The sequence below is a fragment of the Oryctolagus cuniculus genome, chromosome 7, assembly GCF_964237555.1.
Source record: "Oryctolagus cuniculus chromosome 7, mOryCun1.1, whole genome shotgun sequence".
In the NCBI taxonomy this organism is placed as follows: Eukaryota; Metazoa; Chordata; class Mammalia; order Lagomorpha; family Leporidae; genus Oryctolagus; species Oryctolagus cuniculus.
In genome coordinates this window covers 38,823,188-38,845,937 of record NC_091438.1, presented here as the reverse complement: position 1 = coordinate 38,845,937, position 22,750 = coordinate 38,823,188, and the positions used below count along the sequence as shown (strand labels likewise).

Genomic DNA, 22,750 nt, shown 5'->3' with positions numbered 1-22,750 from the left:
ATAGAGGAGGACACAGCAAAAAAAAAAAAAAAACTTGTAGAAGTGTAATTAAAAGTAAAATTTGGGCCGATGCTGTGGTGTAGCGGGTAAAGCCACAGTGCCGGTATCCCATATGGGCACTAGTTCGAGTCCTGGCTGCTCCTCTTCCAATCCAGCTCTCTGTTGTGGCCTGGGAAAGCAGTAGAAGATGGCCCACGTCCTTGGACCCCTGCCCCCACATGGCAGACCTGGAAGAAGCTTCTGGATCCTGGCTTTGGATCAGCACAACTCCAGCCATTGTGGCCAATTGGGGAGTGAACCAGTGGATGGAAGACCTCTCTCTCTCTCTCTCCCTCCCTCTCCTCTTTCTGTGTAACCCTGACTTTCAAATAAATAAATAAATCTTAAAAAAAAAAAACTAAGTAAAAGAGAAAAGAAGTCTTAGAAAATAAAATCAACTAACCAAAAGGAAAAAAAGTTATTTATTTTGGTGCAAATTTTTTGGATATCTATGCAAAGTTTTTTAGAAAGATTTATTTATTGGCCGGCGCTGCGGCTCAACAGGCTAATCCTCTGCTTGTGGTGCGGGCACACTGGGTTCCAGTACTGGTCGGGGTGCCGGATTCTGTCCTGGTTGCCCCTCTTCCAGGCTAGCTCTCTGCTATGGCCCGGGGTTGCAGTGGAGGATGGCCAGGTCCTTGGGCCCTGCACCCGCATGGGAGACCAGGAGAAGCACCTGGCTCCTGGCCTCAGATCAGCACGGTGTGCCAGCCGCAGCGCCGCAGCAGCCATTGGAGGGTGAACCAACAGCAAAAGGAAGATCTGTCTCTCTCTCTCTCTCTCACTGTCCACTATGCCTGTCAAAAAATAAATAAAATAATAAAAAATTATTTATTGATTTGAAAGGCAGAGTTACAAAGAGGCAGAGGCAGAGAGAGAGATCTTCCATCCACTGGTTCACTCCCCAAAAGGCCATAACAGCTGGAGCTGGGCCAATCTGAAGCCAGGAGACAGGAGCCTCTTCTGGGTCTCCCAAATGGGTGCAGGGGGCCAAGGACTTGGGCCATCTTCTACTGCTTTCCCAGGCCACAGCAGAGAGCTGGATGGGAAGCAGAGTAGCCAGGACTTGAACTGGAGTCCATATGGGATGCCGGTGCCAGAGGCGGAAGCTTAACCTACTATGCCACAAGCGCTGGCCCCTGTGCATAGTCTTTTCATGGTGTGCCTTTTTTAGGAATTTATTGAAGACTCCTTGTATATATAGATTTCAATTTTTTTCACAAAAATAATCTTTAATTACATTTTCCATGAACTTCTCTAAGTGCCCTCATATAAACATAGCAATTATATTGGCTTTGCAGAAACCTATTATATTGATATGCCACAGATATTACATTACTGAGGCAGCATCATTTTGTGAAAAGAGCAGGGGCTGACAACAGCACATGGTAGTGAGGATGTGGAGCAACAGCCTAGAATCCACGGCTGAGAGGAATGCAAAGTGGTGCACCTGCCGCTGTGGCAGGCAGTTGAGCAGCTTATTATAAAACTAAACATAGGCCGGGGCCACGGCTCAATAGGCTAATCCTCTGCCTGTGGCGCCGGCATCCCGGGTTCCAATCCTGGTCGGGGCGCTGGATTCTGTCCCAGTTGCCCCTCTTCCAGGCCAGCCCTCTGCTGTGGCCTGGGAGTGCAGTGGAGGATGGCACAGGTGCTTGGACCCTGCACCCCATGGGAGACCAGGAGAAGCACCTGGCTCCTGGTTTCGGATCAGCGCGATGCCCCGGCTGCAGCGTGCCGGCCGTGGCGGCCATTGAAGGGTAAACCAATGGCAAAGGAAGACCTTTCTCTCTGTCTCTCTCTCACTGTGCACTCTGCCTGTCAAAAAAAGAAATTAATTAAAAAAAAAAAAACTAAACATACTGTTATTATATGATCCAGCAATCACACTCCTCAACATCTACTCAAAGGAGCTGAAAGCATGTCCACACAGAAACCTACACAGCTGTTTATGTCAGCTTTATTAGTAATTGTCAAAACATGGATGCAACCAAGATTTCCTTCAGTAGATGAGTAGGTAAGTAAACTGTGTTCTATCCAGACAGTGGAATATTATGCAGCACTAACTAAAAAGAAATGAGTTGTCAAGTCACAAAAAGACATGGAGGAATAATGAATGCACAGTACTAAGGGAAAGAAGCAAAGCTGATTAGGCTACACACTATGATTCCAACTGCATGAGCATGAGATTCTGGAAAAGGCGAAATGATGGAGACAGTAAACACATAAGTGGCTTCCAGGACTCGGGGGGTGGGGGATGATTAAGCAGAGCACATAGAATTTTTAGGGCAGTGAAACTCTCCCAAATGATGCTTAAATGGTAGATACACATCATACACAGTTGTCCCAATCCATGGTATAGATAACACCTAAAGTGAACCTAGAGGCCAGAGCTGTGGCATAGTGGGTTTAGCTGCCATCTGCAGTGCCAGCATCCCATATGAGCAATGGTTTGAGCCCCAGCTACTCTAGTTTCTTTTTTTTTTTTTTTATTTGACAGATTTAGACAGTGAGACAGAGGGAAAGGTCTTCCTTCCGTTGGTTCACTCCCCAAATGGCAACCACGGCAAGAGCTGCACCAATCCGAAGCCAGGAGCAAGATGCTTCCTCCTGGTCTCCCACATGGATGCAGGGGCCCAAGCACTTGGGCCACCCTCCAATGTCCTCCCGGGCCACAGCAGAGAGCTAGACTGGAAGAGGAGCAACTAAGACTAGAACCCGGCACCCATATGGGATGCCAGCACCGCAGGCGGAGGATTAACCAAGTGAGCCACGGTGCCGGCCCCTAAGCTACTCTACTTTCAATCCAGCTCTCTGCTTGTGGCCTGGGAGAGCAGCAGAAGATGGCCAAAGTCCTTGAGCCCCTGCACCCATGTGGGAGACCCAGATAAAATTCCTGGCTCCTGGTTTTAGCCTGGCCCAACCTTGACTGTTAGAGTTATTTAGGGAGTGAACCAGCAGATGGAAGATTTCTCTCTCTCTCTCTCTCTCTCTCTGTCACTCCTCTCTCTCTTTTTGTAACTCTGACTTTCAAATAAATAATATTTTTAAAAAAAGAATGAATCTAATGTAAACTGTGGACTTTGATGGTGTGTAGGTTCATCAGTTACAACAAATACACCATTAAGGTGCCTGTTGATAAGGGGGGAGGCTGTGCATGTATGAGAGTAGGGGCATATAGGAAAACTCTGTGCCTTCCTCTCAATTTTGCTGTAAACCTATAACTGCTCTTAAGGGGTCAGCATTGTGATACAGCAGCTTAAATTGCCTCTTGCGACATCAGCATCCCATAACAGAGCATCAGTTCACGTCCCGGCTGCTCTGATTCCAATCCAGCTCCCACTAATATGCCTAGGAAAGCAGCAGCAGATGACCCAAGTACTTGGACCCTGGTCACCCACATGGGAGAGCTGGTTGGAGTTCTTGGCTCCTGGCTTCAGCCTGGCACAGCCTAGCTGTTGCAGCTCCATGAACAGTGAATCAGCGGGTGGAAGATCTTTCATCTTTCCCCCCACCGCTGCTTCACCTAACTCTGTCACTGTGCCTTTTGAATAATAAACAAATAAAATGGTATAAATAAAAAATAGTCTTAAAAGAAAACAGAAAGGGGGATAACAAGTCTGTTTGACTCCTATCTATGTCCAACTCGGCGACATTTAGTAAATGACTGAACTTTCTCAGGTTGGTTTCCTCATCTACAAGTGGGGAAAATAATGCCCATCTTGTAAGCTTCTGGTGGGGATGCTATGAGGTTCGTGTCTCATGCAGCGCTGATGCACGGTGAATTAAGAGGAGGGATGGGGGGAATAGTGTGTGTTTATGTGTCTTTCTCCCTCAGGTTCATACGCTCTTCCTGGGCAGGGACTGGGGTTTCCGTAACCACCCCCCTCCAGCACATTGCCTAGCACTCGGGCTCATCAGAAGCCTGCTGAAGGAGGAATGAGTAAGCCTGAACGTGGGCTTTCCTCTCTGTTGGACATCTGGGTGGTTTCTAGACTTTTTCCATTAGTGCAAAGCATTGCAAAGCTCTTCTGCTTGTACTCCCGCACCTGACGTGTGCACCCTGAAGTGTGCACAGAACACGGCTGTTTGCACGTGCCCACACCCTGGACCAGACTAGAAAACTGCAGCTCGGGAAAGCAGGGCTCACGTCAACCTTTGCTAGGATTAGAACCCTTCCCTTTCCTGCACTGTGTGGGTCTCTTTTCTCTCTAGCTACCCTCTTCTGAATCAGAGGCGTCTCCAAAAATGTAGGCTGGGATGGCCCGCCTGACCTGATGGCAGCCCCGACACACCACAGGTCCTGCTGGGGGTGGGGAGCACCAGGTGACCCTCTGAAACCCCAGGAAACCAAACACCTTATTCCCAAAATACACCAGGGCTTGTATTTTCCCAAAGCAAGGAACCTCTTAGGAAAGAGCCAGCATGCCTGCCAGCTTTCTTTCCCTTTTTATTTTTTTTCCTCCTATGAGGGGGTGAGGAGGCGAGCTTTGAGCTGTCCAGGAGGAGGGACTTCAGCTAAAAATAGCTTTGGCGCGTGGATCAGCCCCTAGTGGTACCCAGGACTGGGGAGGGGAGGGGGATGCTGTGGCGCTGTCGCCAGACTGGTTGCCATGGAAACCAGGAGGAGCAGGGGAGCCTGGGAAGTGGGGATGACACAGATAGCAAGTCCTAGTCAGAGCTGCCGCTACATCCAGGAGAAACAGCAGTATCTGCGGTTCCCACCCTCCAAGGGGGCCTGGTGGGGGGCGGTGTCAGGGGCATGGACACCACCCCCCAAGGGTCTCTGCTGCCGGCTCCTGTCCTCTCCACACGCTGTGAGTTGAGTTGCGGGGGACTTGGGGTTTGGGCCCCCTATTTCCCAGGCAAATGAGGGTTTGGGAGGAGCTGGTTCCCAAGGGAGTTTTCACCAAATCTCTTCTTAAAAAAAAATCAGCCCCCTTGCTGCTCAATACCCTTTAGGAGGAGGAAGAGGGGTCCAGGAAAATATGCTAGTGGATCTTCTGCTTAGGGGTCACAGCATGCACGAGAATGAGAAGTAGGTGGGAGGAACTGGAATTATTGGAGGGAAGATGCAGACGATCTTGGAATGAACGCAACAATTTCACACCTTTCCTTCCCTCTGAGAAAAATGCAGCTCCCTACTCAGGAGGGCAGGAGATGGAACTCCAGCAAAACGAGGCTCACGTAGCTCCCTGGGGCAATAGACAGGGAGGGAGTTCTGGGGGTGATAGGACAGTGGAGTCCCCTCCCTGAGAGGATGGCTGGATGCCCACCTGGGGCTAAAGCTGGGAGGAACAGGACCCAGGTGCTTTCCTGCATGACCTGCGGTCTCTGAGGCGGTCAATGTCCAGCGATCGCTTCCCGAGGATGTCCCATGCTCAGGAAGTGACACGGAAGCCCACTGTTGGGGCAGGAGAAGACCCTAACCTGCCATTGCCACATGGCTGGCCTCTGTGTCCCTGGCTCCACGAAAAACAGATGTGGGGGTGCCCTTGAACTCCATCCAAGTCAGGTCTTTTTGGTTTCTCCTCCTGACACTCACCCCAACACACACACACACACACACACACACACACCCTCTCCGACTTAAATTCCTGAGTGCTGGGTTTAGACATCCATATCCAGAAAGTATCTCCTAGGACTTGGTCAAATACCCAGGCCATTTGTGATCCTCATGTCATCCCCTCCTGCCCGCTAGTCCAGACCTCTTAGGGGGACAGGACAATTCTCGGGAAAGAGAAGGGTACCAGATACCTATTCTAGACCTTTCTTGGTGTGGTTCATATCTCTGGGGAGACCCAGGGTGCCTAAGGAAGGGCTCTGGACCTCCATCTCAGGGCTCAGAGAGCTCTTCTGGGGGGAAGAATCTGGAGCAAAGTTAGGTGGGCTTCGCTGGGTGTGTAGGCTTGGGGCATATGGCAGATGGGGGTGGGGCTGACGTTGATACGCAATGGAAAGTAGGAGGGTGGGGGGACAGAACTGGAGCAGGTGGGGAAGTAAATGTGGGTGCCTATTGCTTCACTCGATCTGCTTCCATATCTGCCGTGAAGAACAGAGGGATAGGAGTCTAACCCCAGCTGCACTCTGTGCTTGCTTTACCCTGGCTGCCTGTGTGGATCTCACATCCTCTAGTCCCCCTCCCCAATGTCAGGCTGTTCCCACCGGGGAGAGGACCTAGGGGGAATGAGGCTGACCCCTCGGGGAGGAGTGCAGGGGTGGGGAGAGCGCTTCCCAGCATGAGGGTGCTCAAGCCTTGCAGGGCTGGAGATGTTTCACTCTCTCCCACACCTCCCCCTGCTCTCCCCCTGTGCAAGCTCCTTGATGCCAGGAAGATGAAGAAGTGGGCAGGATGCTGAGGTCCAGGGAGGAAGGAGCGGGGAGGACTTCCATGGGACAGCCTTGGGGCGATTCCAGAAGAGCCAGGTTAGACTGGCAGGTTGAACTGTGGAGGGAAGTCCGGGAAAAGAGGGCGCAGGTCCTTAGGGCAGGCTTGGTGACTCGACATTGGAGAGAAAACGCCTTCCAGCCGGGGTCTTCTGCCGGGATGCCGGTGAGGTGCTGCTTTTTGCCAGGTACAGGCGGTGGCACCAAGGCTTCTTTTCCTGTAACTCCTTCCCCTAAGAATAATCATAGGAGTTGCATGGTGCCGTCCGGTGCGTTTACATGACACCATCTGATCCTCCCAAGTCTTGGAGCGTGGGATTTGGGCGGGGAGGCGGGGAGGGTGGCAGTTGGAGCTGTAAGCATCAATCCCATTCTGCTGATTGGAAGAGTGAGGCTGAGAAACCAAGCTACTCACTCAGGACCACCCAGTCAGTCACTCGGGGCTGGCCCGGGAGCCTCGAGTCCCCCACCCCCCACCCCCTCACCCCCAGCCCGCCAGTCCATTAATTCAGCAAACCTCTCTCAAGCCCCTCTAGGAGCCCAGCGGGCGCCCGGCGCGCGCGCGCGGAACTGCCCGCCGCCGCCATGGCGCAGGAGAACGCCGCCTTCTCGCCGGGGCCCGAGGAGCCGCCGCGCCGCCGCGGCCGCCAGCGCTACGTGGAGAAGGACGGCAGGTGCAACGTGCAGCAGGGCAACGTGCGCGAGACGTACCGCTACCTGACCGACCTGTTCACCACGCTCGTGGACCTGCAGTGGCGCCTCAGCCTGCTCTTCTTCGTGCTCGCCTACGCGCTCACCTGGCTTTTCTTCGGCGCCATCTGGTGGCTGATCGCCTACGGCCGCGGCGACCTGGAGCACCTGGAGGACACGGCGTGGACGCCGTGCGTCAACAACCTGAATGGCTTCGTGGCAGCCTTCCTCTTCTCCATCGAGACGGAGACCACCATCGGCTACGGGCACCGCGTCATCACCGACCAGTGCCCCGAGGGCATCGTGCTGCTGCTGCTGCAGGCCATCCTGGGTTCCATGGTGAACGCCTTCATGGTGGGCTGCATGTTCGTCAAGATCTCGCAGCCCAACAAGCGCGCCGCCACGCTTGTCTTCTCCTCGCACGCCGTGGTGTCGTTGCGCGACGGGCGCCTCTGCCTCATGTTCCGCGTGGGCGACCTGCGCTCCTCGCACATCGTCGAGGCCTCCATCCGCGCCAAGCTCATCCGCTCGCGCCAGACGCTGGAGGGCGAGTTCATCCCGCTGCACCAGACCGACCTCAGCGTGGGCTTCGACACGGGCGACGACCGCCTCTTCCTCGTCTCGCCGCTCGTCATCAGCCACGAGATCGACGCCGCCAGCCCCTTCTGGGAGGCGTCGCGCCGCGCCCTAGAGAGAGACGACTTCGAGATCGTGGTCATCCTCGAGGGCATGGTGGAAGCCACGGGTGCGGGCGGGGACCGGGCTTGGGCGGCGGGGGCGGACGGGCAGGGCGGAGGAAGAACCAGGCAGGCAGCTGGGGAGGGAGGGAGCTGGCCCACAGGCTTGGGAGGAACGGGAGATGGAGGTGAGATAGGGCGGGAGGGGAAGTGCAGAGCGACGAAACAGCGTGGAGGAATTCTCCGAAGTGCTCCTGGGCCGAGAGGTGCGTGTTCCTGGGGACACCGAGAGTAACCTTCGCCAGGTACTCGCTTTGCGTCCTGCACAGTTCCAAAGCACGCGCCCCCACCCGTGAGCTCATTTCACCCTAGCAGGAGCCCCCTGGAGGTGACTTCTTGTTATAGTGCTCATCGGCTGTCATAAGGCACTAAGTGGCCATGCCTGGGTTGCTCCCAGATGGGCTGGCTTCAGTGTTCAGCGGTCTGCAGTTGGAAGGAGGTGTTATGCTTAGAGGTCTCCTCCTTGCTGATAGGCCAGGCCCCTGGAGTTGGATGGTGGAGGTTTGTTATAGCCTGAGTTAGTCCAAGGCTGGACCTTAAGGAGGGCTTAATACCTGGTCACTCCTGCCTCGGTTTCTCTATGCAGCAAAAGACTCAACTTTCAGAGGACAAGGGGAATACCATTTCCAGCCCCTTCCCAAGGAATGACAACCCAGCTGGGATGTCAGTACCTCCAGCTCTGGCCAGCTCGGTGATGGGTTTAGGGTCGGTAAGAAAAGGCCAGTGTAGTAACTGCAAGTGAGGTCCCCTAGGACTTGAGATCCACAGGTTGCATGATAAGGAAAGCGCCCCCACCTCCCAGGGGAGAACAAAGGCCCACTAGGGGGCACTGCAGTTCCTGCCACTGTCCAGAGCTTCTGTTATTCCTGGTGGCCTTTCTGACAAGCTGGGGCCATCAAACCCTTCCCTGGCTCCTTCACCCTACCCCAATCTCAATGCACCTTGCCGGGCTTCCCCTAGCTCTTTCCCCTTTCCTCACTCACTCTGTTCTCTTTCCTCCATTTCTCCAGCTGTAGCTCCTTTCCGGGCAGTATCTGAGGCTGGCCCTCTCTTTATGGGAACATTCTCCTTTCAGCCCCCTCTCTCCCCAGCACCCCTTAGCTTAGGGCTCTTCTTCCCCTGCCTCCCTCCCCCATACTTCTTATTCCATACTTCTTATTCCAGCCTTCACCAAAAAACGCCAAGCCCCCAGGATGTCTCAGGGCCAGGCCTCCATGTTGAGAGCTCCCATGACATGCCCATGTCCACTCTCCCCTGTCCCTTGTTATGAGATGGGTGTGGGTTAGAGAGAGACCCTGAGATCCGGGGAGAATGACCTGCCCCACAAAGTGTTCTGACCCAACTGGGAAAATAGGACACAGGCCCAAGGCTAGGCAGACTGGGGAGGGTGGCAGTGGAGAGGACAAGGGATGAAAGCCGACTGATTTTTCTAGAGAGATAAAGCTGGCAAGGGTGGTAATATTTTGGGTGAGAGAGTCAGGATTCAAAAATGCTTTTGAAAAGCAAGAATAATGAGCCAAAACCCAACAAGATGACATTTAAAGGGAATAAATATAAAATTCTACATTTAGGCTTTAAAAAAATCACTTATGTAAGCACAGCATGGAAGAGCTCTGGCGAAAAAAGAACTGGGCGGGGGTTAGTTGGCCACAGGCTTGATGTCACAGCAATGCGATGCAGCTTCCAAAAGCGTTTATGTAATGCAATCTTGTGCCCTCTTAGTTAAAAGACCCGTGGCCAGAGGACAGAGAGACGATGAGCCCTCTCGTGTGCGTGGATCGGCCACAGATGAAAATTTATCATACTCAAGGGGCTACTTAAGGGTTCCTCCTGGCCATTCTGGTTTGCCATCGAGAAAGTGAAATTTGTGAAAACCAGATCCAGTGAGGAATGGAGGAGGAAGCCAGAAGTGTTTAGCCTGGGCTGGCGCTGTGGCTCACTTGGTTAATTCTCCGCCTGTGGCACCAGCATCCCATATGGGCCCCGGGTTCTAGTCCCAGTTGCTCCTCTTCCAGTCCAGCTCTCTGGCTTCTGACCGGCCTTTTTGGGGGTGAACCAATGGACGGAATACCTTTCTCTTTGTCTCTCTCTCTCACTAACTCTGTCAAAAAAAAAAAAAAAAAAAAAAAAAAAAAAAAAAAAAAAAAAAAGGTGTCTAGCCTGAAGAAGACATGAGGGAAGCAGGGACTCCTCAGATCTCAGAGGGGTGTCAGTCAGGGTTGGGGTGAAACCAAGGGGTGGAAATGTCAAGAGGCAGATTCTCCTCTGTTTAAAGAAGAACCCAGCTGTTAGGGCCTTTGCAGAAAGCAGTGGGCTCCTTACGGGATGGTGAACTCTTGATCCCAGGAGGTGGGCAAGCATAAGCTAGACGCCCACTGTTGGGGGTGCTCCAGCAGGGAGCCTCATATGGAGGTGGAAGTTGCACCAGATGATCCCTAAGGTTAGTTTCAAGGTTATGGCTTCTGTGGTTGGCATCACCATTGGAGAAGAGGGGAAAGCGATGGCTGGAGACTAAGGGCAGTCGAGGTAAATGAGAGGAGGTGAGGGGGCTGGCCAAGAACAGGAGTTGGGAAGGGGGAGGCAGGAGCCCCTGGGAGGGATGGAGGGAATGGTGCTGGGAATGGACTTTGCAATGACTCGTGCCCTTTCCCACCCACCCCGCCCTGCACACCCAGGAATGACATGCCAAGCTCGGAGCTCCTACCTGGTGGACGAGGTGCTGTGGGGTCACCGCTTCACATCAGTGCTGACCCTGGAGGACGGCTTCTATGAAGTGGACTATGCCAGCTTCCACGAGACCTTCGAGGTGCCCACACCCTCGTGCAGCGCCCGGGAGTTGGCCGAGGCGGCAGCCCGTCTTGATGCTCATCTCTACTGGTCCATCCCCAGCCGGCTGGACGAGAAGGTGGAGGAGGAGGGGGCTGGGGAGGGGGCCGGGGAGGAGGCTGGGGCTGACAAGGAGCAGAATGGCTGCCTGCCACCCCCAGAGAGTGAGTCCAAGGTGTGACCAGTCTCCTCCAGACCTCTGTGGCAGACCGGGGCCCAGACACAGGTGTACAGGGGAGCTGGCTGTCAGAGGTGGAGGAGGCAGGCAAGACCACTGCGCATGCGCTGAAGTTGGAGCGGCCCCCTCAGAAGCTCGAGTGTAGGGTCCCACATGGAAGGGAAAGGTCCTTATTTGAGAATAGAGGGTAAGAGAGGGTGAACATAGCAGTCTGTGTTTGACCTTCGTGTCTGTTCACAGGAGGATGGACGGACAGAGGGATGGACTTGTCGGGGGATAGAAGGTGGTGGCAGACAGAGGCAGCTGACGGGTGGGACCGAATGACAGGGCTGCCACTAACCCACAGAGGACCTTTGTGCAAGCTCCAGAAAGATACCCTTCCCCTTCCAACAAAGCCCCGAAGCCAGGGTGCATGCTCGGGGAACAGAGTGTGGGAGGCAGTGCAGCCCCCACTCACTTCTCCAGCCAGCCTCCCCGGGTATGGCACACCTGTCCAACTGGACACCGTACTCCAAGCTGGGCCAGAGCAGGTAAAGCTGAATGGTGGTGGGTACAGGTGACGAAGGTGCCCTCCCAGCTGCACCCCTCCCACTGTGCCGGTCTGAGCAGGAGGATGAAGGACTGCAAAGGAAACTCAGCAAGGTGTCAGTGACCTTAGCCCAGAGGCAAGCAAGCAGGAAGTGGAGGGAGATGTCAGAGCTGGGGGCCCTGGAGCAGGGCCTGGGAAGAGATCGGCATGGCTATTTTCTGAGAGTGGAATGAGATCTTGCAGATACCGCTGCAAGGGCAGGAAGGGAGAGAGAAGTGCTGAGGAGGAAAGGGGGCCATGGGAGAGATCTAGAAAGTGGGTTCGCTAGAGCCGGACCACAAGGGTCCCTGGGGAAGGCAGAGTTTGTCCTTGGGGCACCAGTGGGGGTGTTGCTGAAATCATTGATCGGTACCATGGGGAGTAGACCTTCAAAGACCTGGCTCTTAGCCCGGGGATACTGGGCATATGGGAACTGTACCTGTGGCAGCTGAGCAAGGTGTGGTTCCTTCCAGCTGCGAACTGTGCAGTCTCTCAGAGCAGGGGGTGAAAGGGTTGTGTTCATCAGAAAGCCCGGGGTTGAGTAACTCAGAGGAAATGACGTCAACCCAGTTTGAAAATGCCCATGTGGGTCAGTCACCTGGACGGCATGTTTAAACACGGATTGCTGGGCCACACTCCCAGGGTTTCTTACTCAATAGTTCTGGGCGGAGATCAAAAATAAGGCATTTCCAACCAGCTCCCGGGTCCTGCCTGGGGGTCACCCTCTGAGAACTGCTGCTGTCACAAGATCTTGGAGACCTTATCAGGAGATGGAGCACAGACGCTGAGGATCCTGGGGCAGCCAGCAAGAGAAACAGAAAGGGTAGCATGGAGGGGAAGGCAGAGGGGGACCTGAAACCCAGGCTGAAGGGTGTAACTTCTGGCCCAGGAGCTCAGCGGTCAGTGGGAACAGGGCAATGACAAGCTGAGGTGGCTTTGGGGAAGACGAGTGGGCAAGATAGGCAGGATGAGGCTTAAGGGGATTCCTGGGAGGTCACGGGGAGCCCGAGCAGGAGAGGCTCCAGTGGCAAAGGAATGCGCCCCTTGAGAGACTTGGAGAAACAGAGCTGACTGTGGAAGAAAAAGAGAGAGAAGGACCTGGATGGGCTCACAGCCTGCTTTCTGCCCAGCTGGGACCAGGGGCCGTGGAGGCACACGTTCCCGCCCCAACTCCAGCCCTTCCTAGTCTCTCCCCAGCCACGCTAGGATGGTGAGGGGAGAGTCGTGGCAAGTGAAGAAGGGGCAGGAGCATCCAGGGACCTGAGGCTGGCCTCCTGGAAGAGTCCTACCCACGAAGCAGGATGTGTGAGGGGCCAGTCCCCGGCTGGGACGCCAGGGTCCCCTGGGAGCAGAGGAAGCAGTCACAGAGGCAGCCTCAGAGGACCCAAGCTGCCATCCCCTCCTGTCAGTCTAGGCACGGTCACAGGACCACCCGAGTCACCCTCAAAGACGGGGTTTCCAAACGCTGGCATCAGCTGTCCCCTCAAGAACAGACGGATGTTGGGGCAGAACATGGGAGTGATTTTGATTCAATTCAGTGTAACAGGTGCAGTGCAGACAGGTGTGGGGGCTGCCCAACCCCATACACACAGGCACACGGTGGTTAGCCCAGGCAGGGACACTGAGGCTGGGACAGGCCTCCTCCTCCCCCTGGAAGTCACCAAGACCCTGCCACATGCCTCCTTGCCACCGTCCCCACTCAGGGCACCACCACACGGTGCACACAGTCAGGAGGCCCGGGTTCTGGTCCTGACACTGACCATCACTTTTAGCTCTATGATGCTGGGCAAAGTCACATCACTTCTCTGGACCTGATTTCTCATCTGTAAAAATGACATTTAGCAAATCAGTAATGCTCAATAAATGTCTAAATAACTAAACCGAAACAGGGATACTTGATGCCTCTTAAGCTTCAGTCCGGCTGTGAATTTTAGGATCAGAGAATCCTTAGGCAAAGGAGAGAAGCTAGGCGGGGGTGGACGCAGGTGCAGCGGCTCTGTGGGCACACAGGTCCTCCTGACTGCCACTGTCCCTGCCACCCAGGTGGCTGCGCTCTGGGCTCCTATTGTCCTGCTGCCAGACAGGATAATTAAGGTCAGGAGGAAAAAGATGCCCCAGGGGCTGCTGGGAGGAGTCAGGTCTAAGACTAGCCTGACCAGGAGAATGAGCCTGGCAGAGGGGAGTGGAGGAGTCTGGGGAGCTCAGGAAAGGCCCCGCCCCCCGGAAGCCCTTGCCCTCTAACATGGGTGGATGGCGAGGGCAGGGCTAAAGCTCAGCCAGAACTCCCCCTCCCTTTCCATACTCTCTCCCAAGCAGAAGCCCAGTGAGGAGTTGGCTCGACACTGACAATTCCGGCAACAGATGGGACCCAGGTGTCCCCTCCTGGAGTGGGCGGCACAGCCCACAGAGGCCAGATGGTGTCTGTGGTGGGGAGAGAAGCCTGGGTTGTCCAGAATAGGCTGTCAGGCCCCAACCTGCCTACCACCCCACCCCACCCCGCCCCAGCCTCCTACAGCCTCATGCTGGGGGAAGACACAGCCAGGCCTGGGTTGTATAAAACAGTTTATTCACATTTTAGAAAAACTAATTCTGGGACTGGGACAGGGAATGGCCTCCCCAGGGGGCAGGTATGAGATCAAGAACAGGCAGCCAGAGGGAGGCGTTTGGGAGGTGAGGAGTGGGAAGTAGGGGCCATGTCTCCCACTCTGGGTTGGGAGAGTAGGTCAAATAAATTAACAGGGAGGGGGGCAGCGGGCGAGGGTGTCCAGGCAACCAGACAGAGGGCTTGGAGCTGGGCCAGAAGACAGTCAACACCTGCAAGAACTGGAGAAAGCGTGGAGGGGGCTGAGGTCAGAGAGCCCTGGGCCGGCGGGCCTCCCTCCCTAACGGGATGCTGCAGAGCTGAGCAGCCTCCTCTTCCCCCAGGTGGGGAGGGAGTAGTTCAGCTTAGGACTTGTGGGCAGGAGTCCTAAGGAAGACAAGATGGGGTGGGGGCTGTTTTTCCCCCTCACCTGGGGAGTGAGGGATCACCGCTTCCGCAGCCTCTTCATGAAACAGCAGGTGATGGTGCCAAGGACGATGGCGCCAGTCACTAGAGCTACCCCTGTTCCCACCAGCATGGGCACTAACAGGGTGTCTAGGGCTGGGTGAGAGAGGGTGGTTCAGTTCAGAGGGGGTGCCCTCGTCTCCCACCCCCGACCGTCACGCTCATCCCCCAGCTCCCCTGTGCACACGGTCCCTCCCCCGCCCACTGCTGCCCTCTCCGCATATGAGGACGTGGGTACAGGTGGGCGCAAGGGGCAAACACTGGGTTCCCGAGACCTTTCAGCAGGCTACATGGAGGAGAGAGAGAGGATGGCGGCAGGAGGCTCAGAGGCAGGAAAGGGACAATGAGGCAGGGGCTGGAGGGTGGGGCCCACTCACCATGCGTGTAGGGGTAGACTGTGACGGGCCCGGAGCGGGCACTGCCAGCCTGGTACCAGCTGTAGTCTGCATGCTGCACCCAGGCACTGGGGGCGCAGTGGTACACGCCCTCATCCTCGGGCCCCAAGCTGTGCAGTCTCAGCCGATGGCTTCGGGGCCCCACCAGCTCCACGCTGACAGGGCCTCCTCCGGGCCGGACCCCCAGCTCTGCCACCCCGTCCTGGCCCACGCCGCCCACCAGCTGGGCAGGGGAAGAGCTCAGTTCCCCCTCCTCTGGTCGCTCCACCCACCAGCTGGCAGCCAGCCGCAGCCCTGGGGGGCCGCCCCGCACAGAGATGTTGCACAACAGGGAGGCAGTCTCCCCCCTGTACACTGTGCCCCCTGCCAGCCATGCCACGGCCTCCAGCACCACACCTGCAAAACAGAGGACAGGAATCAGAGGGCGGAGGGGCAGGGACAGGGGGTTAGGTCCCAGGAAACTCAGGGTATCCCCATAATTACAGTGGAAGAGGAGCATGAGGCCGATGAACAAGGAGAGGGCATGGAAACAGAAGGTTCTATGAGCCCCTCACCTTCCTCCCGCACATGCACAGGGAGAGGCCGGGAGCGAGCACTGGCTGCCTCACGAAGCCGGGTCCCAGAGCCTCGAACATAGGCTTTGGCGAGGCAGCGGTAGGTGCCTGCATCAGCAGGCCTGGCAGCCTCTAGCCGTAGCCGATAGGTCCTGGACGCCACCTTCTCCATGGCAATGTGCCGGCCCTCGTAGCCAGGGCCCAGGCTGCCCACGCCCTCTGTGTCCAGCTGGGCTACCAGGCGGCCAGGCCCCGGTGCCCCTGCAGGTGCCATCTCCCAGCCCACGGAGTACGCAGCATGACGGCCTGGTGGGGGCAGTGCCCCGGACACGTTGCACAGCAGCTCCAAGGGCTCCCCTGGGCCGATGCGACGCTCTCCAGGCCCCACGGTCACTGCCAGTTGGCTGGCTGAAACACGGGAGGGGAGAAGAATGTCACAGTGGCACCCGACTCCACAACTGTGGTTCCTTCCCCGACGGCAGCAATTTGGAGGCCTCCTGTCTGCCCCTCACTGGGTGTCACCATCTCCTGCGCCCAGGGACAGGATGCTCATCCCCAGCCATGGCCCTGCTATCTCCTCCCCTAACACCTGGGCAGAGAAAAGCTGTCACAGGTGGAGAGGGAAACGAAGCTGACAGGGTCACCCGCTCTTTGGAAAATGAGTTCCCTGAAGTCAGAGGTGGCTTGGAGTCCACTGGGAGAGAGGACAGCGGGCCTTGGAGCTCCAGGGTGGGGGTGTGGGCACTCACACAGCGTCTGCACGTCCACCTGGGCCAGGACAGCCCTCTTCTCCGCGATCTGGGCCCAGCTGCCATCAGGATCCTGAATCCACTCCGCGGCAGTGCAGTGGTAGGTGCCCGCGTCCTCGGCCTGCGCGCCCCCCACCACCATGCGGTACCGATCGCTCCCCTCCTTGCCCAGCCGCAGCTCCCCTGCAGCCAGCCGCTCAGCATAGGGAGCCCCGGCCTCCACGGCCAGGTCGGAACGAAGTCCCACCACTTCCTGCAGAGTCGCTCGCCCCACGGGCGCCTCGGGCACGGCTCGTCCAAAGGACACGGCCAGGTGTGTGTGCTTCTGTGTGCTCGTCCGCGCCAGGCAGCCCAGGGCCAGCTCCTGGCCCTCGTGCACTGTCAGGCGTGGAGGGGAGGCTGGGGCCTGGCGGCCTCGGGGCCCCGGCGGTGCAGCAGACACCTGTAGCATATCTGGAAGAACTGAGAGGGGAGAAGGAGTGAGGGAGGGCCGGGAGCTGGCAGCTCTTGTCCTGTTTCCCTAAGCAGACCAGCGCGAGCCCCTGGAGAGCAGAGACTGCATGTTGTGTTAGTTCTTCTGTAACTCAGTGGTGCCAAGCATGGCACTGGGCACACCACGGCAGCTCAATAAACACTTGCTGAATTTGGTAGAACCAGCCCATTGCCTACTCACCGTTATGTTCCAGAGCAACCCCACATTGAAATACTGAGAAAACACCAACAAGTGTACAAGGGCAAGAATGTCAGCTGGTCTAAGTCCTACCCCACCTCTGGACTCTCAGGAGTACAGCCCACTCAGCCCCTCAGGCTGCCCCGCCCTACTGGGGAGCGGAGAGTAGACAGCACAGCTTAGACACACTTGCCCTTCTCCCATGAGGGAGTTTGCTAGGAGAGCAGTGGACTGCAATGAAGGAATCTGGGTTTGAGTCCCACCCCAGCCACCACGGGTGACTTTGTGAGTCACTTAGCCTCTCTGCGTTAGATAGGTCCCACCTGGCCCTGACTTTCTGCCCCATCCCAGGGCCCTGTACCTCGAAGCTCCACCTTGCCGCTGTAGCTGCCCAGGTAGCGGGTATCAGTGGAAGGTGTGTAGCACTCGTAAATCCCTGCGTCCTGGGCCTGCAGGCGCGCGATCTTGAGCAGCACAGCATCACCCTGGAGACGCTGCACCTGCACTTCACCGGCAGCCACACGGGGCCCGAAGATGGCGTAGGAGAACCGGGTATCCCTGGTACTGACAATGCCCAGGGCAGCATCTGGGGCCTCAGGTCTGTACAGGAACCACTCGAAGTCCTGCTGGGCAGGGCCCTCATAGCCACTCACATTGCAGGAGATGGAGACAGCCGTGCCAGCCACGCGGTACAGGGGCCCCTCGGGGACCAGCACCTCCCGGGCACCGCATCCGACTCCTATGGGAAAGCACAAGGAGTTGGGAAGCCTGGGTCCCCATTCCATGTCCCCAGCTACCACCTTTCTTGATCCCTGCCTGTGAAGCGAAAGGAAACCGGGGAGGATTGGCACAGTTTGGGGCCTGCTCTGGGAACAGGGAAGGGATGCTAAGACACCTGGATGTCCAGGGGGGGTGCAGGCCCAGGTTTGCCTCCCATTCCAGCCAAGCAGAGGCAGAGCCCCTCAGGGCAGGAGAGGGCTCGTAATTCCTGACTCCACCTGTCCTCCTTATCTGCACCCTATCCCTCCACCCCACTTCTTCCGGACCTGGCCAGGAGAGCCTTCTGACTAAGGGATTCTGAGCCCACTTGGAGGGGAGCTGGCCGAATCTTGCGCAGAAGAGCTGACTGGCTCAGCTGCGTCACCTGGGCCAGACAATGGAGCCAGTGGCCCAAGCTGGACAGGGCACGGCCCCAGTCACACAATGCCCTCCCCCCCCCCCCCCCCGCCTCCAGCTGTGCCATGAGCTCACTGCTTCTCCTGGGACTTCTGGGGTAAGAACCAGGCTCTGCCCAGGCCAGCAAGGGGGCAGAAGCCCCTCCCCCAGTGCCAACCTTTAGGCTACCCCAGCTGATGCCCAAGGCCCCCCACCAGCTCCCTAACAAAAGCTTTTATTTGCATATGGCCTGTACTTATTTACCTACGGCTGTCTTTCTGTAGGGAGGCACTAAGCTCCCAGCTGCTCCTCTCTATTCCTCCTGGGAGAGACCAAGCCTCTCTTCTTCATTCTACCCCTACCCTCACGCCCAACTGCACCCCAGCATATACTCCTGGCAGCACTGGAGGGCTCGGCGTCTTCCTTCTCTTCCCCTGTCCTTCCATGGCCTCCATTAGATAAGCTCAGAGAACCCTGGGATGTAAGAAGGGCTGCCTCAGCCCCCCACCCCCATGACTCCCACACACCCCTGCAGAGGGGCAATCCAGGGGGAAGATGAGGGAACTCCAAGGCGAGGTCGAGGGGACTGCCCTCATCAGTCACTTCCAGGCGTGCCACTGTGCAGTGGCTGAAGGGAAATACCCAGCACTCCGTGGTCCGGGAGCCCTCCGGCTCCTCTACAAAAGGCCCTCTCGTCTTCCCTACCCCACGGCCATGCTCTCAGCCCCTTCCTTCTTCCTCTGGCTGTCACGGGGAGAACTCGTGGTCAGCTGGCGCAGGACACAGGCCTGGAGTCCGGATGTCAGGTTGCAGCCCCAGGTCCAGAAGTCTGGCCCAGGACCAGTCCCTTCCTCTCCCAGGTCTCAGTTTCCACCCTGAATCTGTGACTCAGGAGCACCTCGCTTGGGGCACATACAATCAGCATGAAGGCCAGACAGCCAGGCTGACACCTCCCCCCCACCCCACCCCACTCCTGCCTACTCCCTCGAGGCAGACTCTGCTCAGAAGGGCCCCTCAGCCCTCCCTGGCTCCACAGCTGCTGATGCCTGGAGATCCCCATGGGAAAGTCACCCTCCCAGCCTTGGGAAATGAGCTGTCACACAGCTCCTCTCCCCAGCCAGCCCCCTCCCTGGTGACTGGATCTGGGTTCACATCCTGGCTCCAGCACTCACTGCAGGTGAGCCCTCAGATCCTCTCTGTGCATCCCCCCTCCCCACCTCCACCTCCCCTGGGCTCCTCACTGCCCCATGCTTTCCACTGGGGAGAAGGAGCCAAGTGCTAGGCAACCAGGTCCCCCAGCTCCTTCCTCGCTCTACACCCATCTGCTTCCCGGCCAGGGACCCAAAGAAAGGCCTCCTCCTAGCCCCGTGGGCACAGGGCGGTGAGGCAAGGGAAGACTGCACTATCTGGAAACAGGCGGTGGCTGGGGCTTCTGCGTTGACTACCCCAGCTCTCAAGCCACCACCCTCTCCCCCTGCACCCTGCTCCTCTGCAATCGGCTCCTCTAACTCCCCCACCCATGGCGCTCCTGTTCCCAGGCCTTGGGTCTTCTGGGCAGCCACGCAGGCAGCTGTACTGTCTCCCCACCACACTCTTGCCCACACACCTCCAACAGAGAATCTCCGCTCCAGGCCTCAACCAATCCCACTGTCACTACCCTGGAGCATCCATGCAAGGCCGGCCCCAGACGGCCCCCATAAACACCCAGACTGTGGACAAGTTGCTTGGAGCTCGCAGAATCAGTCTCCATGGAGCTTAGCGTCTCATGAGGCAGGGAAGCAGTCACTCAAGGGGTGTGCCGACCAGTGGGGGTCGCAGGGCACAGTGCCATCCGGGAGCGCTGAAGACCGGCAAGGAGGGACCCGGCCCAGGGTGGAGATGGGGCTGAGAGTAGAAACCGCCCCCAACCTCAGATAAAGTGTATGGGGGGCAATTAGGGAACAGCAACTTCAAAGATTGTGGGCAGAAGCGGCTCCTGGGCCTCTAGCCAACTCTGATGCAATTACGAAGACGGGCAGGCACTGCCCACGCAGGGCAGACACCCAAGGCCAGGCCTGGGACTGAGTGGGGGGCAGAAGGGACCTGCAGCACTTCGTTTGCGGCGACCCCAGGATCTAAATATGCGGGCTGAGAAGCGGGGCTGCCTCCCTGAGATCCGGGGTGCCCCAGTTCCCAGGCCTGGAGCTGGGGAGCCCTGCCTCTCCCCATACAGACTCGGCCATACCGCTCTCACCTAGAGCAGCGGGGCGCCGAGCCCGGGGAGGCTGGAGACACCCTTGAGGCAGAAGGGGGCTGCGAGGAGTTCAGAAAGGCGGGGGAGACAGCGGGGCCGGGGCGGGGGCCGGGCTTACCCAGCGTTAGCAGCAGCAACTGCAGCAACCGCGGCGGCGGCGTGGGGCGGAGGGCGCCCATCGTGCGCAGCCGGATCTGAGGAGTCTCCGGGGGGCGGCGCGGACTCTGCGGGGCCGGGGCCGCGGGGGGCGCATGCCCGGGTGGGGAGCAAGAAGCGGAGCAGCGAGGCGTGGGTATACGGAGCGGCCCGGCGCCGAGCGGGAGCTGCTGGGTCCCCCCTCCTCTCTGCCTCCTCCCGCTGCTTTTACTCCCGCCCTCGGCGGCCCCAGGGACCATTCCCGTCCCGCCTCGTCCCGCCCCGCCGCGGTTCCCGGCCCCGCCCAGTCACAGTCCCGCCCCGCCAGACTCCAGTCTTGGCCCCGCCCCAGGCCCCGCCCCGGCCCTGGGCTCATCCCTATCTACCCTCGCAACGAGCTCACCCCCGCCCTGCACCTGCTAGCCTTTCCCGGAGGGCTGGATACAGGAGCCCTGGGGTGGTGGCCACGTGTTTAAAATCCAGTCACTTGCTCTGGGCCACTGGTCTTCGCAGCAAACCCTGCAGAAGGGGTAGCAGGACCCCGGAGTTCCGGGACGCGGGGGGGGGGGGGGGGGGGCTTTGGGCTGAAACCCCGTTCAGGGCCCCGGGAGACCCGTACCACCTCCCCACACCCCCACCCCCCACAGAGAGCGAAATGAAAGAATGGGTTAGGAGGGTGCGTCATCCGGAAGCCATTGCTTCCTGGTGCCGCTGCTTAACCTCCCTCAGCCTCAGTTTTCTCCCTTGCAGACAGAACTGAGTTCTATCACGTCCGCCGGCATCCTCCCCCCTCCCCCCCCCCCGGGTAACCGTGAGGACTGACGCTGGAGTTTTGGCCCAGGGTAACCTACACGAACGAGGAACTGGCGTGGGGACGTTGTTTTGTTTTTTCAGTTATTATTAAAACCGTTTCCTTAGTTCAGACCTGGGGTTTTGTGTCCAGTGGGAGGAGCTGGGAAGGGTAGGGCCTGGGGGGGGGGGTGAGGAGGAGCAACTGGTTCCTAGGTGCTCTGCCCTGGAGAAGGGGGCCGTGGGAGGGGCGGCAAGGGGGAGGGAGAGAGGGAACAGCCAGGCGGGCCAAAGTGGCTGCCAATGGGAGGGGACCCTAGGGCTCACCTCGCACCTGGCGCCCTTCAGCCCCTACTTGTCCTTTCTGAGTTCTCACCTCCCCCATTACAGAGAAGGAAGCCGGGGCCCAGAGAGCGGAAGCGGCAGGGGCCAGACCAGACCCTTCCAGAGCCTGGCACAGTGCCCAATTCAGAGCAGGTGATCATGGATTGGCCAGTTGCAGTCTCACTCAGGACCCCTGGAGGAAGCAGAGCTTGGGAGCCTGGAGGGCACCTAGAGGCCGTCACCTCCCAGTGTGGGCCCAGAGGCAGGCCAGCAGGGCGTCTGTTTATCCATATATCCACAGCCTGGAACCTGCAGACTCATTGCATCAAGTCCATCCCTAGACGCATAAGGGAGCTTTTAAAGATTTATTTATTTATTTGAGAAGTAGAGTTACAGACAGAGAGAGGGAAAGACAGGTCTTCCATTTGCTGGTTCATTCCCCAAATGGCCATAATGGCCAGAGCTGGGCTGATCTAAAGCCAGGAGCCAGGAGCTTCTTCCGGGTCTCCCGTGTGGGTGCAGGGGCCCAAGCACTAAGGCCTTTTTCCACTGCCCTCCAGGCCACCAGCAGGGAGTTTGATCAGAAGTGGAGCAGCCAGGATATGAACCAGCGCCCGTATGAAATGCTGGCACTGCAGGCAGAGGCTTAACCGACCACGCCACAGCACTGGCCCCGGCATCCTCCCTTTCTTCAGGAGTTGAGTAGATTTAATGCCTTCCTGATGCTTGAGGCGTTAGCCATCATGATCGCAGTAGCTGATGCCACTTCTGGAACGCTTCCACGGTAGGGTCCCTTGGGACATTACTGCTAGTCTTCACAGCAAATTTTGCAAGATGGTGTCATTTAACAGAAAAGCAACCCGAGGTCCACCCTAGGCCACACAGCTGTTAAAGGGTCAAGCGTTGGGACCCACCACATGGCCCAGATTCTGTTAAAGGCCTAGATTTTGGAGACCACCACATGGCCTGAATTCTGCGGGAGGCATGCTTGGCCAGATTACAATGTTCAGTTAACAATGGCAAAGGTCAGTTGACATGATGACAAAGCAGCTAAGGAAATGCTTTGGGCTTGCCCCAGTTAATAATTAGGCCCCCTCAAGACCCTCCACATTGCGACTGTTCTCTTAATCATGGCTTCCAAGCAAACAACTCTTTCCTGTGAACACCAAAACTCCTATTGTTCCCTGTTTCAGCATGTTTAAATTTCCTCATCATGAAATCCTGTTTTCACAAAACTGCACTTTTTTATGATTAATCGATCATGTCACCATGGAT

At 57.4% G+C, this 22,750-nt stretch overlaps 2 protein-coding genes across 2 annotated transcripts; one reads left to right on the top strand and one right to left on the bottom strand.

The window, feature by feature from the left end:
- The first annotated feature begins 4,682 nt into the window (after positions 1 to 4,682).
- Positions 4,683 to 13,311, top strand: KCNJ9 (potassium inwardly rectifying channel subfamily J member 9). The gene is made up of 3 exons (XM_051858479.2): positions 4,683 to 4,856; positions 6,954 to 7,861; positions 10,529 to 13,311. The coding sequence occupies exons 2-3, from the start codon at positions 7,012 to 7,014 to the stop codon at positions 10,858 to 10,860; spliced, it is 1,182 nt and encodes a 393-aa protein (XP_051714439.1). The 5' UTR covers positions 4,683 to 4,856; positions 6,954 to 7,011; the 3' UTR covers positions 10,861 to 13,311.
- Positions 13,312 to 13,974: 663 nt separating this feature from the next.
- On the bottom strand, positions 13,975 to 20,636 carry IGSF8 (immunoglobulin superfamily member 8). The gene is made up of 7 exons (XM_002715248.5): positions 20,346 to 20,636; positions 17,201 to 17,578; positions 16,170 to 16,631; positions 15,421 to 15,828; positions 14,849 to 15,262; positions 14,437 to 14,567; positions 13,975 to 14,248 (listed from the first exon to the last, which is right to left on the bottom strand). The coding sequence occupies exons 1-6, from the start codon at positions 20,620 to 20,622 to the stop codon at positions 14,452 to 14,454; spliced, it is 2,055 nt and encodes a 684-aa protein (XP_002715294.4). The 5' UTR covers positions 20,623 to 20,636; the 3' UTR covers positions 13,975 to 14,248; positions 14,437 to 14,451.
- Positions 20,637 to 22,750: the final 2,114 nt, after the last annotated feature.

Coding starts and splice junctions, on each gene's coding strand:
- KCNJ9 (XM_051858479.2), top strand. CDS start 7,012: ATGGCGCAGGAGAACGCCGCCTTCTCGCCGGGGCCCGAGGAGCCGCCG. Junction 7,862..10,528: donor GGGCATGGTGGAAGCCACGG/GTGCGGGCGGGG, acceptor CTGCACACCCAG/GAATGACATGCCAAGCTCGG.
- IGSF8 (XM_002715248.5), bottom strand. CDS start 20,622: ATGGTCCCTGGGGCCGCCGAGGGCGGGAGTAAAAGCAGCGGGAGGAGG. Junction 17,579..20,345: donor GTTGCTGCTGCTAACGCTGG/GTAAGCCCGGCC, acceptor GCTTTCCCATAG/GAGTCGGATGCGGTGCCCGG. Junction 15,829..16,169: donor GGTGGACGTGCAGACGCTGT/GTGAGTGCCCAC, acceptor CCCGTGTTTCAG/CCAGCCAACTGGCAGTGACC.